We start from the raw sequence: 16,750 nt of genomic DNA, 5'->3' as shown, positions 1-16,750 counted from the left end.
CCTGTATGCAAGACAGGAAAAAAGACACAGATGTGTATACCAGACTTTTGGACTCAGAGGGAGAGGGAGAGGGTGGGATGATTTGGGAGAATGGGAATTCTAACATGTATACTGTCATGTAAGAATTGAATCGCCAGTCCATGTCTGACGTAGGGTGCAGCTTGCTTGGGGCTGGTGCATGGGGATGACCCAGAGAGATGTTGTGGGGAGGGAGGTGGGAGGGGGGTTCATGTTTGGGAACGCATGTAAGAATTAAAGATTTTAAAATTTAAAAAAAATAAAAAATTAAAAAAAAAAAAAGACACAATTTGCCTCTATTTTTATACCTATCAAATATTGTTGCCATACATTTAAACTTCAGCTTATTTTCTAAGGAAAAAAGAAAGCTATTTCTAATATTCGAGGAGAAGCACAAACCAATACAGGAATTTTCACGTTTTTTCCCAAAATTCATAAATACAATGTTAGAAATAGGTAAAGTAGCCACTATCAGACTTCCATGGCCTGTAGAAAGAAGTTAGGAAAGATGATTGTCATGGTAATAGAAGTTAATAGGGCTTTGTGTACAAGAATGCCTAAATAATGTTACTGTTTCATGAAAGTTGGGAATGGAAACAGTTTTACGGATTAAGACCCAGCATCTGGCAACACATAGCAGTTCTTGACCCCGTTTTAAGTGCATTGAGAATATTGGATCTTCAAACACATACAATCTTGGCTATCCTTCAAAAATCTTTTTTTCTTAAGAGATTTTAAATTCATATGCAGGGTGACCATTGTGAAGATTTAGAGTTATCATCTTTTACCCAGATTATGTGTTAAATTCTTATAGTCAGTTGCTTTATAAGTCATCTAATAATAATTACTGTTTTATTTTTAATGAAATGAAAATAACATATTTTGCATGAAAGCATATTATTTTTATTCTAAAAAGCTTTTAATTGCTCATATAAGTAGCAAGAGTTTTCCCAAGGGGTTGACAATTTTCTGTTACTTGGCAGCTTTCTACATTGATTTTTACAAAAGGTCCAAAAGTATGAAATTATCTTTTGAGCAATGTTATGTCAAAAGAATGCTGGACACTCTTTGTTTTTGTATTGTGGTATTGTGTTTTGTTTTGTTTTTATAGCTTCACTCAATTCCGTATCATTTTGGGTGATATCAACTTCGCAGAGATTGAGGAAGCTAATCGAGTTTTGGGACCAATTTATTTCACTACATTTGTGTTCTTTATGTTCTTCATTCTTTTGGTATGTACACTTTTGTTTATAGTGAGGTGATTGAAACTTCATAAATCACCATCATAAATCATCTTTTCTTTTCTCTCACACTTTATTCTCTATCAGTTTTTTAAAGACCTGGGAAGTATAGAAAAAAGTAGATATTAGAAAACATGTTTTGTTTTATTTCTCATTCATTCACAGTTTTAAGTCTTCACCAAATATCTTTTCCATGATCTTTCATCTATATATATGTACTCAATTAAAAAAAAAGTAAATCAAGTGCAGATTTATGGTTACCTAAGATAGTGCTTTGCCTAAGAAATAGAATTTGCTTACACGCTTTTTTTTTAACACAAATGTCAGCACTTTCATGATCGCTTGCTTGCATGACTTTTCATTTCTCTCCTTCTTCTTTTCTTTTTTAAAAATAGAAAATGACAGAGCAAGCCAGATGCAGGGTACCAGGAGTGACCTTTGAGTGAATTGTTGTTTGTCGAGGTCAAGATAGGTTGTTTTAACTTACTCATATTTCATATATCTAGAGACTGCATGCAAAGAATATTTCAAATTTTAATTTAAAACTAAATCTCACAATGAATGGAAGTTATTTTAAATTTTATTTTCAAAAATATTCCTCATTCTCTTGGTTTGGTACAAATTCAGATTTTTAGCATTTTGGTCTTTAATTAAGTTTTTTTGAAAGGCATTTTGTTCTTTATCTTAGCATTTATACATTTATTTGTCCACTCCACTAAGTATTAACTTAGCTTAACCTGGGCTGTGGGTATTTTTCATTTTAAACACTGTCACTTAAGATTTTCCTTACATTAACTATATCTTAAGAAAAACCAGTGTTTCCATTTTTAGTTGATTTTGTAAAGATCCTTTGTATACAGTTCATTATTTCAGTTGTAGGAGCTCCAGAGTTGGTCCAGGTATTTAGTGGTCAAGTATATGGTGTTTACTGATTGAGAATTAGATGTATTTTAATTGGACTGAAAGAATCAGGAATAGCATTTATATCTTGCTGTCTGTATGTATCATGATTAGTTTTAAACTTAAGCCTCTTAAAAGTTTCTGTTTCCTGTCATATATTAAAGAAAAAAATAGAAGAGTAACCCTTTGTCACTCTCTTACATTAGTAATATTTTGAATACTGAAGCATCTGAATCCCAGAGTCTCTACTAAGAGAGCAGAAATCAGGAATTGAGAGTTCTGCGGCAGACCCTTTAGTTGACTTCAGGCCGCTAAGTTTTCTCTGTACATCAGTCTGCCAGAGAGAGACATGATCATAGCAATTGGAAATGCTCAAACGCGGACATATTTGAATGTTGGCTTCTAACAGGCAGTGCCTCCTAAATTGTTCAGTCATTTTATCAGATCAATGCCTGGAACATGAAAAGCTCTTAGTTTTTGTCTTTATACTGAAATATTTATTTGTACTACTTCACAAAAAGGAATTGTTCTCCCTGTACCTTCCAGAGAGAGGGGAGGCTACTATCAATACAAATCTTTTTTTTTTTTTTTTCCTTGTAAATGGCAAGCCAAGGGCAGGGCTGGCCACCATTCTGAGATGACTGCCAAGTGTTAATCTATTACCCTCACTTAAGAAACCACAGTGATATGAACTGGCTTGGCTTAGCCAGGAGCAAAAGCCCCCCCATCAACAAGGAAAGACCTTTTATTCAAAGTCCACCCCTCAGTCAAGAGACACAAAATGGAGAGGCCGTGAACTTCTTCTCCCCACACCTTCAAGAACCATTCTAGCCACTTTCCATTTTTTGAAATCTCTTCAGAAGAAGAGATTTCACTATAATCCATTTCCACTGACATTTGCAGGCATTAGTTATTGATCATTTGGAAAAGAGACATAAAGCATTGGATGCCTGTGTGGGAAGAACGAAGCTGGGTTACAGTCCACTGACTGCAGCTGTCTGCCCTTATTATTGAACATGAAGCCGCAAACTTCTGTGTATTTTATATTCTGCTCTCATTTCTGATACAGAATCCTAAATGATATTCCTCCTTACTTCATAGAGATTTAGTAGCTCATTAAAATAATGGAGCTCTGATTTGTTTATTCATCAGTCATCAATAAATATTTATGGAGCCACCACATTTCAGGCTATATACTGGGTACTGGGGATGCAAGCTCTTGCCTGGAAAATCCCATGGACGGAGGAGCCTGGTGGGCTGCAGTCCATGGGGTCGCGAAGAGTCGGACACGACTGAGCAACTTCACGTTCACTTTTCACTTTCTAGGAGAAGGAAATGGCAACCCACTCCAGTCTTCTTGCCTGGAGAATCCCAGGGATGGCGGAGCCTGGTGGGCTGCCATCTATGGGTCGCACAGAGTCGGACACGACTGAAACGACTTAGCAGTAGCAGGGGATGCAAGTAGTAAGGAAAATAGATACCAACCCTCCTCTCATGACGATTCTGTGGACTTGTATGGAAAACAGACATAATACACAACTGTGTAGTCACAGACCGTAGTTACATGCTAAAAAGGAAAACCAAAGGAAGAACATGTTAAAGAAGGACCTTATCAGTTAGGTGTGATACTTTGAGAAAATCCACTGGAAACAGGCATTGGAAATGCAAATCATTATAGTGGGGGAGGGAAAAGTCAGGAAAATGGACTAACCACTACTGAATGATAACAGTAGCTATAAATAATGTAGCACCTGCCATCTGTTAATTCTGTCCTAAGTCCTTTACATAGATGAACTCATTAATCCTTACTACAGATCTGTAGTGGAGATACTACTATTTCTCCCATTTTATAAATGCAAAAACAAATAAATTTTAGAATGAAGAATAGAAGAATGAATAGAGTGTGGCAGTGCCAAGGTAGAAACCCAAGTCTGCTTGACTGCAAAGTCTATGTCTTTCCCACTGAGCTTTTCTTGACTATCTTTTCTGCTAGGCCTACCATGTTTCTATTTGCGGAGGTCTTTTTAACTACTTAAAATATGTTCTGTGAACCTTAACTATTATAACAGTATTTGAAATAAACATAGACTCCACTTGTCTGGCTTGACTACTGAAATTTGAGAATCTATTTAGAGTTCTATACCTCTAATAACTTATGTCAAGTGAAAAATGTACAGAACATAGATAAGCAAAAGTAATAAAATACCCCCACCATTCCTAGGTAAATACGTTAATATTTTGTTGTATTTCATTCTTGTCTCTTTTTGGAAAATATTGCATTTGTAAGTAAGACTTACTGCATTTGTATTGCATTTGTAAGTAAGTATATTGCATTTTTATTTGCCATAACAAAGGAAAAACCAATTTTCCCAAAGAATTTGGTAGCAAAACTATTAATTGATGACTTCATGAAACAGATTGTTTTTTAAAAAAAGGTCAAATGTGTCAAATTTTAGATTGATGTTTACAAAATATATTTAGGTTTCTTCTTTAATCTCTAAATTTCTTTGATGTACAAACAGAATATGTTTTTGGCCATCATCAATGATACTTACTCTGAAGTTAAATCTGATTTGGCCCAGCAGAAAGCTGAGATGGAACTCTCGGATCTTATCAGAAAGGTATGACAAGCCCTAATTCTCAGAATCATTTTATTTTCTACGTGAAATAAATGTTGTTTCAGCCAGATTGCCAGATCAACATGATCATTTAAAATAAAGGATAGGTTGCTGTGTTCCAGGAATAAGTTAAATGTTCTCTACGTTGGAGATAGAGATAGACACACTGCTGTCTTGGATTTAAATTCTGGGAATCCTTTAATGCCCTAGAATTGAATTCTCAATAATCTCTTGCCTCTTAAGAGTTTAGCTGCTGGGTTCATCCTCTTTATTTATTTTGACACCTTCTCTAGTCAGCTCTCACTTTTAGATTCAGAGTTCAGAATAAACGGGAAGAGAAGATTATATAAAGACATTTTCCCTTCTTCTATCTTAATTTTGATTTTTTTAAAAAAGCAAAGAAGTTTTAGAGGCAAATATTTTGTTGTTCACACTTTACCCTTGACCTTCCAGGGAAGTTTTAAAAGTCAAAGGAAGAAGTCCTTGGATCAAGTCCACAGCCTAAGGTCCTGAGAACTTTCACTTATGCACCTTCTCAGGAAGTGTTTAATTGTTAAATGGAAGGGCAGGACAGGAAAGCTGGGCAACTTTGTTCTTCTCCATGTGACTTCTTTACTTGATTTAAAGTATAAAACTTCAGCAACAACAAATAACTACATCTGAAGTACACAGCTTGTTGCCAGTCATCATTCTGTGGGATACAGTGGTTCCTTGACCATAATATTTTTTTGTTTGGTTCAAACCACAGGACAATGTTGTCTGTGAATCATGTTGAAACAGAGAACTTCCGCTTTGTAAAAAACAAAGACCCCTGGACAAGACCTAACATTTGTGTTATCCTGAATTTTACGTAACAGTTGGTTATATTCCAGCAAATCCCCAGGGTAATTACAAGCAGTCTTTACTTTGCTCTTTGGGTCTGATGTGCACCGTTTCAGTGATTTCAGTTAAATAACACCAGCCTTTCAACACAGTTCAAATTTCAGTTACTGCAGTATACTGACTGAGTATTAGTATACAGTACAAACTTCACTTTCAGTTATCACAGTATAGTTCAGTTATCATAGCATATTAACTGTGAGTAATAGCAGGAAGGACAAACTTCACCACCAGCTCTGTGAGTCATCACACAAATAACAAATGTGCATCATCGTCAGTGACTCATAATGTCACTTCTTTCAGAGTCAAGGGTTGGTCCCTGAGCGTCTGCTATTCAGCTTATGCACAAAATTTATAGTCATATTGCCTCCTTATCTCCCAGTGATAAACCCATGTGACATTTTATAAATATGCATAATGAAAGGAGAGAATACGCCAGCAAAGAAGAAAGTGTTTCAAAGAAACAAAGAATGATAACACTGGAAGTGAAATTGAAAACAAACAGTGAATTTTTAGAAGAAATACATAGCTGGCCATGGGAGTGTTGACATTGCTCTCAAGAGCTTGAGAGCAGCCAGATGGTACTAGTGAAGGCACGTTTATCAAGATAAATGAGGAAAGAGATTGTGACAAATAGGATGAAGATGTCTTTATGCTGGCAACTAATTTCACATTAAAGGGGCTCCAGTACTCTTGCCTGGAAAATCCCATGGACGGAGGAGCCTGGTAGGCTGCAGTCCATGGGGTCGCCAAGAGTCGAACACGACTGAGCGACTTCACTTTCACTTTTCACTTTCATGCATTGGAGATGGAAATGGCAACCCACTCCAGTGTTCTTGCCTGGAGAATCCCAGGGACGGGGGAGCCTGGTGGGCTGCCGTCTATGGGGTCACACAGAGTCGGACACGACTGAAGTGACTTAGCAGCAGCAGAGATATTTCACAACTTCGGAAGGGCAAGGGATAAAATATTGGAAGCTGATCCAGGTTAAGAAAGGATTATAACTCATCAAGACGTAGAAAAGATGCTCACTTAATAGTGTATGTTATACAGTAACAAGAAGAAGGCAATTATTGTTTGGGGTACTCTGAATAAGTTTCTTACAAAGAAATAAAACTTCAGTTTTCAATGTTTCTACTGTTTAAAATGTCAGTGTACTAAAATAATCATTTTACTCTTTTTAAAATCTCCCCATAGATTTGTAGCCTACACCGAGGGAGTTTTTAATGTTTCAACAAAAGTTTCAAAGGTCACAGAACAGTCATACTTTTTCCCATTGATTAATTAACATTGCTTCACACAGTTGCACTGTCTTTTTGTACAGCCCTGCGCTGCCATGTATAGTAAGGACTGCAGTGTATAGTGAAAAATCCTCATCTCCTTGTCACTGAAGTGTTTTTTACACTCATGACTTAGGAAAGGAAATTATCAACTGTAAGATAATATAGAAAATAATTAATCTATGACTCAGGTTTCTTCGTTTTCTCAAGAAATATTGCACATTCCTACATACTCTGAGGCAGACAGCTGTGGAATGTACTGACTTTTGTCCTGTACACTTAACTTGAATACAAACCAAAAGATCCCTAGTTCTTCTTCATTTACTGAAAGACCTGACTCTTCCCACATGCTGCTGCTGCTGCTGCTAAGTCACTTCAGTCGTGTCCAACTCTGTGCGATCCCATAGACAGCAGCCTACCAGGCTCCCCCGTCCCTGGGATTCTCCAGGCAAGAACACTGGAGTGGGTTGCCATTTCCATCTCCAATGCGTGAAAGTGAAAAGTGAAAGTGAAGTCACTCAGTCGTGTCCGACTCTTGGCGACCCCATGGACTGCAGCCTACCAGGCTCCTCCATCCATGGGATTTTCCAGGCAAGAGTACTGGAGTGGGGTGCCATTGCCTTCTCCCTTCCCACATGAGCTTCATGGAAAACTCAGGATGCGTCTGTCATTTATCCAACCTGCACCTGTTTTGTGGTCCATTTATGTCAGATACTGTTCTGGTCACTGCGTTTACAGTAGTTACCACTGTAATTGAAAGGCAGAACAAATGAAAAAGGAGGATAAACTAAAACAGTCTTTCTTTCTGGCAGGGTTACCATAAAGCCTTGATCAAACTAAAACTGAAGAAAAATACTGTGGATGACATTTCAGAGAGTCTGCGGCAAGGGGGAGGCAAGTTAAACTTTGATGAACTTCGGCAAGATCTCAAAGGGTAAGAATCTCAGTTTGCCAGTGCTGGGAAAGTCCTTATGTAAAGATAAATCCTTAGTGCCAAGTCTCCTTCTAGCCCAAGTGCTCATAGAGACACGTTTGTTTCAGAGGTGGGTGTCTTTCTGGAATGTATTCTAAGAGGAGAATGGCCCTGACTCAGCAGTTTCTCCTTTCCTCCTGCATGTCAGTGTGTCTGTGTTTGGGATGGATCGTGTGCACGGATGAGTTCATCTGTAACCTCTCACTAATTTCAGGAAAGGCCATACTGATGCAGAGATTGAGGCAATATTCACAAAATATGACCAGGATGGAGACCAGGAACTGACTGAACATGAGCACCAGCAGATGCGAGACGACTTGGAGAAAGAGAGGGTGGGTCTGGTTTAGGAGAACATGATTGGTTCAGCACCTGCAATATTTCAAACAGCTTATTAAGTAGTGGGTTGTTGAGAGCATATGTGTGTCTCTCTCTCTTTCTCTCTATCTTTCTCTCTCTCTCTCCCTCTCTCTTTCTCTCTCTCTCTCCATTGATGTAGTAGTACCCTGCCTACTCCAAAAAGGATATATAACACCATAATATATTGAAAAGCATTAAGTTAGCATAAATGTAGAAAAAAAGAGTGAAGCGGAACAAAATTGAGTTATAAAGGCAAACCTGAATGAAACTAAAAAATGCACTTCACAAAAAAATATACTTTTTTAATTTTTAATTTATTTTTAATTGGATGATAATTACTTTTTAATGTTGGTTTCTGCTGTACAGAAACATGAATCAGCCATAAGTATACATATACCCTCCTTCCTGAACCTTACTCCTGCTACCCACATCCCACCCCTCTAGGCTATCACAGAACACCAGGTTGAGCTCCCTGTCATGCCTAATAAGATTGAGCAGCAGATTTAGCCCTAAGCTTTCTAGTAACCCATTTGATGAAAACTTTGAGTAGTTATATACTTCACAGTGTCCATGAGAATAAGGAAAAAAGATTTCTCAGAAGAGATAAATTTAGTTGTTCTCTAAATTATCATGTATAATAAAATAAAACTAACCAAAGCCTTCCATTTGAATACTTACTATGAAACTATTAAAAACAAGCTTACATGAGCTTTTATAATCAGAAAAAATAACTTAAAATTTTAACATTAACTTTAAAAATAAATAGTTAAACAAACCCCAGAAAATCCGTGCTGATTGAAATACAGAGAATGCAAATGAATGTTACACAAAAGCTAGTTCCTATGAGAAGACAGTATAGAACAGTGGGTTTGAAATGCTGCTCCACAAGACAATGCCCTTAAGTGGAAAAACTTCACCAGTCATACTGAAATATGAGCAAGAAGACAATGAATAATATTTTCACATGGCTGTATCTAGCCAAAATTCTTACTCTGAGATGGTATCTTTCCTTACTTCATAGCTATTAACATATGTTCCCTTTTATGAAAAGGTGAAAACATATTTCTTCATTTACTTTTTTCTTTGCTTTTCTGTATTTTTACTGTTCTTTTTTGTTCAGACAAGGAGTTAGCAACTTCTTGCTGGTCATTAAAATCTATTTTGAACATTTGCCAGTACGTGAAATTGAAAAGTGTGAGGATCACAGTCTTGGTGTTAACCTCACAGGAATCCTAGGTGAATGGCACACACCCATTTCCCCTTTGTCCCAGTCCTCCATGAAGCTTCTGTGGTGCTGAGGGCTTCCTGCCCGTCACTCAGTGATCCCGTGTTCTTCAGGAGGACCTGGACTTGGATCACAGCTCTTTACCACGTCCCATGAGCAGCCGAAGTTTCCCTCGAAGCCTGGATGACTCTGAGGAGGAGGATGATGACGACAGTGGGCATAGCTCCAGAAGGAGGGGCAGCATCTCCAGTGGGGTTTCTTATGAAGAGTTTCAAGTGTAAGTATTGAGGAAATGATAATTCGAGTTAACAAGGGGCTTCCCGTGTGGCTTGGCTGGTAAAGAATCCGCCTGCAATGTGGGATACCCGGCTTTGATCCTTGGGTTAGGAAGATCCTCTGGAGGAGGGCATGGCTACCCACCCCAGTATTCTGGCCTGGAGAATTCCAAGGACTGTATAGTCTATGGGGTTGCAAAGAGTCAGACACAACTGAGCGACTTTCACTCACTCATTCACTTGAGTTGACAAGAATCAAAATGACACTAACTAGCTTTTCCCACCTCTCTCATTTTGTCTTTTCCATGACTAATTGTCAGTTCTTTCTAATAAGTATTATTAGTGTTCTTTTCTGTTTATGAAAGTAATTTATTATATGAATTTTTCATTTCATTTCTTATTCTTTTCAACTCCAGAATTTCTATTTAGTTCTTTTTAACAATTTCTCTTCTTTTACTGATATTTTCTATTTGATGAGGTGGCATCATCACACTGCCCTTTATTTTTTATTTTTATACATGACTTAATTTAGTTCTTTGGCTATATTGATAATAGCTATGTGGACTGCTTTGCCTACTGATTCTATCTGGGCCCTCTGAAAGGCAGTTTCTGTTGCCTGCTTTTTTTACCCCCTGTGTTTGGGTCACATTTTCGTGTTTCTTTGTGTGTCATCATAATTTTTTTGAAAACTGGAGATGTTAAATAATATTATAAATACTTATAAATTCCCCTTCCCCTCAGAGCTTGTTTTTGTTGTCATTTGTGTATTTGTTTTTTAGTGACGTCTATTTCCCCCCCATTGTGAACCTCCAGTGTCAGAGGTCACAGCCCGGGCCACGCACACAGTTATCCTGGGGAGACAGGACTTGCAGGTCTTCCCCTGGTCTCTCCGTTAAGCCTTCTGCCTCTGTTGATACTACATCTGCCTCTGCAGTTCTCATAATTGTTGGCTGATTGGTCTTTGATTGTCATCAATGCCTTGGGATACAAATTGCTCCACAGTCTGATCCAGTGAAATTCAGGCGCCTTCTCACGGGGAGTTTTTGAAGCCAGTCTTTGGCTGACTTCTCTCTCCTGGTTCTCTCTGGTAAACTAGCTGGTAAATGGTTTAACTTGATGGGATCTCATGGAGTGACCAGCCTCCTCTTAACTGCTTATCACCACAATCTCCATTGTTTTCAAGAACACTCTTAGGCTTGAATTTACCCAAAGTTTGCTCCAAATAAAGCCAGTTCACTTGGGGAAGCTTTGGAGCTCTGTTCTGTGGCCTGACTCTCCTTCCAGGCAAAACCTTGGTGTCACTGCTCCAGAGCTAGTGGGCCATTTCTCTCACAATGACACCCCTGCTTCATGAATAAGGCATGAGCCTTTGGTGTTCTCAGCTTGCCTTTCCGGGCATGGAAGAATCTACCCTTCAGCTGAAAGTTGAGTGGAAGAAAAGAATCCCATCTCTTCAGCCATTCTTGTCTGAATTAAAGTCTCTGCAGTGTAGATTTGGAGGTGGAGGTACAGCAATGAGAAATACTGACAGCCTGAGCCTTCCTGGGAAATAAATATAGCCCTCCAATAGGAGCTGACAGGAGAGGGCTGGGTGTTCTTTGCTGACCCACCCCTGGAGGTGGTAAAGAATCCCCTTGCTGATTCAGGAGACGCAGAAGACACAAGTTCAATCCCTGAGTCAGGAAAATCCCCTGGAGGAGAGCATGGCAACCCACTCCAGTATTTTTCTTGCCTGGAGAATTCCATGGACAGAGGAGCTTGGCAGATTACAGTTCCTGGGGTCATAAAGAGTTGGACACGACTGAGTAAGCACGCATACACCCCTAGGAGAGCTCTGTCACACTGAGCTAGGGAGCAGGAGAGAGAGAGAGCAGATTATAGTTCAAATATTACTCAAAAAAAAAAAGCTGCTCATTGTATGCCCTTAAGAAAATTTCCAGAAAATTTTTAAAAATTAGTCATTTTCCACAGTTATGGTTGTTTCAATGGGGAGAGGCCCTCTAGGGCCCTCATGCTACCATTCCAAAAGTTTTGTCTCCTTTTTTAAAAGTATTTATATAACATTGTGTTTATTCAAAAAAAATGGGATCATAAGTGAGCATACTGTTTTCTAACTGCTGTATTTACATTATAAATAATGTCATTCTATTTCATGATTAGAATGTAAACATCATTCTATTGCATGAAACATTCTGTCACAGTATAATTTCTGGTGTCTTCAAATTTTATTGTATAAAGAAACAATAATATATTTAAGCAATCTTCTGTTAATTTTTAACCATTTTAATGACCTGCTATTACTAAGCAGAACCCCAGAGAATATCCATATAGTCAAAAATTACACATATACTTATTTCCTTTAAAACTTCTCAAAGGACAGCCTGGATGGGAAGAGAGTTTCAGGGAGAATAAATACATGTATATGTATGGCTGAATCCCTTTGCTGTTCACCTGAAACTGTCACAACATTGTTAATTGCCTATTGTTGTGTAGTCGCTAACTCGTATTGGACTTTTTTGTGATCCCATGGACTATAACCCATCAGGCTCCTCTGTCCATGGGATTTCCCAGGCAGGAATACTGAAGTGGGTTGCCATTTCCTTCTCTAGGGGATCTTCCTGACCCAGAGATCGAACCCTTTTCTCCAACATTGGCAGTTCCCCCAATATAAAATAAAAAGTTAAAAAAAAAAACTTTTCAAAAAAAAAGGAATATCTGAAAGATAGATAGGCATACCTTTTATGGTAGACATACTTCTGATAAAATCTTGATTTGGAAAAGAACTGTGCCAATTGGCAGTCCCACCAGCACTGTATGAAAAATCTCTAAAGTTCTAGACTATTTAGAAAGTGTTTTAGATTATAATATTGTTTAAGGAAAAAAATCTTAGCATTTCCATTTGATAAGCAAACTGGGCTGAAAAGTCAACAACACAAGATATTTTTGTCCCTCTCAACTGTGGTTTCCTGCAGCCTAGTGAGACGAGTGGACCGAATGGAGCACTCCATCGGCAGCATTGTGTCCAAGATTGATGCTGTGATAGTGAAGCTTGAGATCATGGAGCGGGCCAAACTGAAGAGAAGGGAGGTGCTGGGAAGGCTGCTGGATGGAGTGGCTGAGGTTAGTGGTCATCTGAAACAGAAACACCCTGATTCTATAAAATATCAAGGTCATAGTTTAAGTAACCCTTAATCTAAGAGGATGTTTTTCTCCATATGTGCAAATCAGTGCAGATAAAATGATAATCCAGAGCTGTTGCTTTCTTAATACTCTTCACACTGATGATACTGCCTTCACTGGAACCTCCCCTCAAAAAAAAATTGCTCCAGTGATTCTGAGAATTGTTGTTAAGACTGGTATTGTTCTAGCCTTACTGAAGTGGGATTATTGGATCCCCAGATTTCCGAAGGCAATTCCTAAATTCATGAATATACATCAGTCCACCTCAACACCTTATTTTCTTTTTCCTTCATTAGGATGAAAGGCTGGGTCGTGACAGTGAAATCCACAGGGAACAGATGGAACGGCTTGTGCGAGAAGAGTTGGAACGTTGGGAATCTGATGATGCAGCTTCCCAAATAAGTCATGGTTTAGGCACACCCTTAGGACTAAATGGTCAGCCACGCCCCAGGAGCTCTCGCCCTTCTTCCTCCCAGTCTACAGAAGGAATGGAAGGTGGAGGTGGAAACGGGAGTGCCAATATTCATGTGTAGGATGTGTTCTTAAGAGGTGAGAAGGTGCCTGTTCTGAGTTGCCATAACAAGTACACTATTTATGTGCCCTGACCACCATATGATGCTGGTCTTTGTGACCAATCATTAATTCTTCTGCACTTTAATTTATTTTTGATAAACTTTGCCCATGATCAAAGAAGATGTTTCTTTTTCTCATATAAGAAATTCAGGTGTAAATATTGAGTACAGAAAAAAATTCTTTGTAAAGTATATTGAGTGGTGTGCCCACTTGTTACCATGACTGAGTCTCCTCAGTTGACAATGAAGTAGCCTTTTAAAGCTAGAACTGTCAAAAGGCTTCTGAGTTTTATTTCCAATCACAAAAATCAGTATTGTCATTTTTGCTAAGTGTGTGAAGGAAAATAGGGGCATTCCTTTCCACTCAGGCTTAGCTCATAGGCTTAATGCATAGCTTTCTTTTAAGAAAGGAGGCTTCTATTTTAACTACCTTCCTGGGGTACACTTTTCTAAAAGATGAATTGGAAAAGAATCCCAAACCATAGAATGGGTATGTAGTCATTATGCTAAAATTTGTATGAATGGTTATGATAAATGTTGAACACTATGTTTTTTTGTTATTTTATCATATCTAATGCCTGTGGGACTAACCATTTCACTTAATTTTTACACTATTTTCACTCTTAATTGAAATGAGCTGCATGAAACCATCAAAGATCAATTGTGAGTTAAATGTCATTTCTCACAATAACATACGAGAATTGGAAAGAGCCAAATCACTAAATTTGATGTTTTCCTAAGAATTAGTTTAATATAAAGATTTATCTGTATAGTCTTTTGCTTATGTGGCTGAACTTATTTGCAACTAATCTAGGAAGATAAACTTACTAAAATTTTTAGGATGTATCAAAAGTTTTGATTCAGCAAATATGTTCATTTTAAACAAAATATTAAGAAATCTGGAAATTCATATAAAATATTATAAAACTAAGACTTGAGTTTTAGACTGTTTTAAGAATACAGAACTCAAATACTCTTGATCCTGCATTTCAAAATTAGAATTTATAACCTAAGTGGGATTCATTTTAATGAAAAAGAGTTTTGGTTATTGAAAGTTCAACCATCATCAGAAGGTATCAGCCAAAGTTTGAGTTTGCAGGGTTTTTTTTCGCCTCTTTTATTCATTAGGAGAGGGGCTCACCAAATTTATGGGGAAGAAATCTATTTCTTAACAAAAACTAAAAATCCTATTTTTCAAAACTGTTATGTATGCTGACCTTTTGAGAGCTAATGAGACAAGCAAGAGAGAATGCACTGGTGAATAATTCTTACTTGGAGAATAGCAGAGAGACCTGTTTCTCATACTATAGCTTAAATTCATATAGTTGCTTATTTAACTGGTAGACTTTGTCAGTCAAATTTTCAAAGAAAACCAGCAAAAAAACCTTTTTAAGCTGTCTTCTACAGAAGTGATACAGATTGCATTTCTTTAACAGTTATTTCCTATGGCTCGTCTCCATCTTTGCTTTCCTTTGAATATTTTTTTTGAATAAAGTTCTTTATTATTAGGTACTAAAATTTGCATTCCAGGGATATTGAGTGTACGTATTTATGTATGTGTACCATGTTGTTACATGTAAACAAGCTTCAATTTGAAGTGCAGCTATTATGTGGTATCCATGTGTATTGACCATGTGCCATATACCAATTATGGTCACTAGAAAGTCTTTTTATGATACTTATTATTATTCTGTTTCTTTGTTTCACCTGTAAAAATTTGCAGAGTTCTTTCTTTTTACCCATAAGTTACATTTTTTTCTTCTTCAGTCATGAAGAATTCCCGCCTTGTCCCTCCCCTATCATCTTCCTCTTTATATTGGTACCATTAAGAAACTGTTACATATATAAGTCTCAATCATTGGAAATTGCATTAATGTGTAATACTGAGCACTTTACTTCTTAATAAAGACTTGATATAATAGCAGATATAAGAGTTGGTCTGTTTCTTAAGTAGAAGCAATTGGGTGATTTGTTTTCTGTCATGAAACTAATAGTAAAAGCTTAAACCTTGAAAAAGTTATCTTTTTATGTTCAAACACAACAATGGACACATTACTTTTTCTGTAAGATGTACTTCTAGTAAATTATTCTAATGATTACATAATATTTCCTAGCATACAGCCACCACATTGTACTTAACCATTCTGATTGGCTCCAATATTTCTGCTATTTCAAAATCTTTGTTCATAATTCCCTTGCTGATTTTTCATTCTTTCCCCAATGGGTACATGAAAAGAGTTGGAAGGTTGAGTCCCTGGCACATATTTAATTTTACCCAGGACTGTCAGGTTGCTCTCCAGAATAATTGCAGCAGTCTACAACTTCACTACCTGCATTAAAGTACCAGTTCTACCCACATCCTTACCAGCATTGATACCATTCAGCTTCCCAAAATCTCTGTAATGGAATGGTTTTGAAATAAGGTCTTATTCTATTTGGCATTTCTCTGATTCTTAGTAAGACTGAACACTGCCACTGAACATTTGGATTTCCCTTTTTGTAAATTGCCTGTTCACATCTTTAAAATAGTACACTTTGATCTAACAGCAAACAGGTGTGTTTTTTTTCAGTGCCCATTTTTCCACTGAGTCATGATCTTTTTTGTTGATTAGCATAAGTTCCTCATGTGGCTTAATTATTAATCCTTTATTGGTTTTGGACTCTTAATATCTCTCATCTGACTGATAATTGTTTCGAGGTTTCCTTAGTTTTCATGTAGTGGTACTTGTTACTTATTTGTTAGTTGCTCAGTCATGTCTATCTCTTTGTAATCCCATAGACTGTAGCCCACCAGGCTCCTGTGTCCATGGAATTCTCCAGGCAAGAATACTGGAGTGGGTTGTCATTCCCTTCTTCAGATCTTCCCAACCCAGGTATCAAGCCCAGGTCTCCCACACTCCAGGCAGATTCTTTACCATCTAAGCCACCAGGGAAGTTACTTATCATTACATGCAGTGATATCTATCAAAAACAATTTTTTTTTGCTTTATTGTGTTTGGGGATTTTAAAGAGACCTTTGTAAGGTCATAAACTTATTAAACTTATAGTTTTATTTTCACATTTAATAAATCTTAAGAGTAACTTTGCATAAGGTCCATAGGAATTTTTTGCCATATAACTGAGCCAGTTTGTCAACACTGTATTAAATAAGTCATTTTCCTCATTATTTCATGGCATCACTGATGTATTTCAGGTCATGTTAATATACCATGTGTCTATTTTTTAATCCTTT

General features: G+C 37.4%; 1 protein-coding gene across 2 annotated transcripts in view; it reads left to right on the top strand.

Moving 5' to 3' along the window:
• PKD2 (polycystin 2, transient receptor potential cation channel) overlaps positions 1–15,442 on the top strand; it is a 66,957-nt gene extending 51,515 nt beyond the window's left edge. Inside the window, exons 9-15 of one of the 2 annotated variants that reach the window (XM_018049318.1) lie at positions 1,130–1,250; positions 4,682–4,780; positions 7,749–7,870; positions 8,124–8,241; positions 9,608–9,768; positions 12,739–12,886; positions 13,243–15,442. In XM_018049318.1, the coding sequence (XP_017904807.1) occupies positions 1,130–1,250; positions 4,682–4,780; positions 7,749–7,870; positions 8,124–8,241; positions 9,608–9,768; positions 12,739–12,886; positions 13,243–13,479 (1,006 nt within the window). In that variant the 3' untranslated portion in view covers positions 13,480–15,442. Of the gene's footprint in view, positions 1–1,129; positions 1,251–4,681; positions 4,781–7,748; positions 7,871–8,123; positions 8,242–9,604; positions 9,769–12,738; positions 12,887–13,242 lie in introns of both variants that reach the window. The other variant, XM_005681449.3, reaches the window with a different exon arrangement.

This window comes from Capra hircus, chromosome 6 (assembly GCF_001704415.2).
Source record: "Capra hircus breed San Clemente chromosome 6, ASM170441v1, whole genome shotgun sequence".
Lineage (NCBI taxonomy): Eukaryota > Metazoa > Chordata > Mammalia > Artiodactyla > Bovidae > Capra > Capra hircus.
This window is presented reverse-complemented; position numbering and strand designations above follow the sequence as displayed.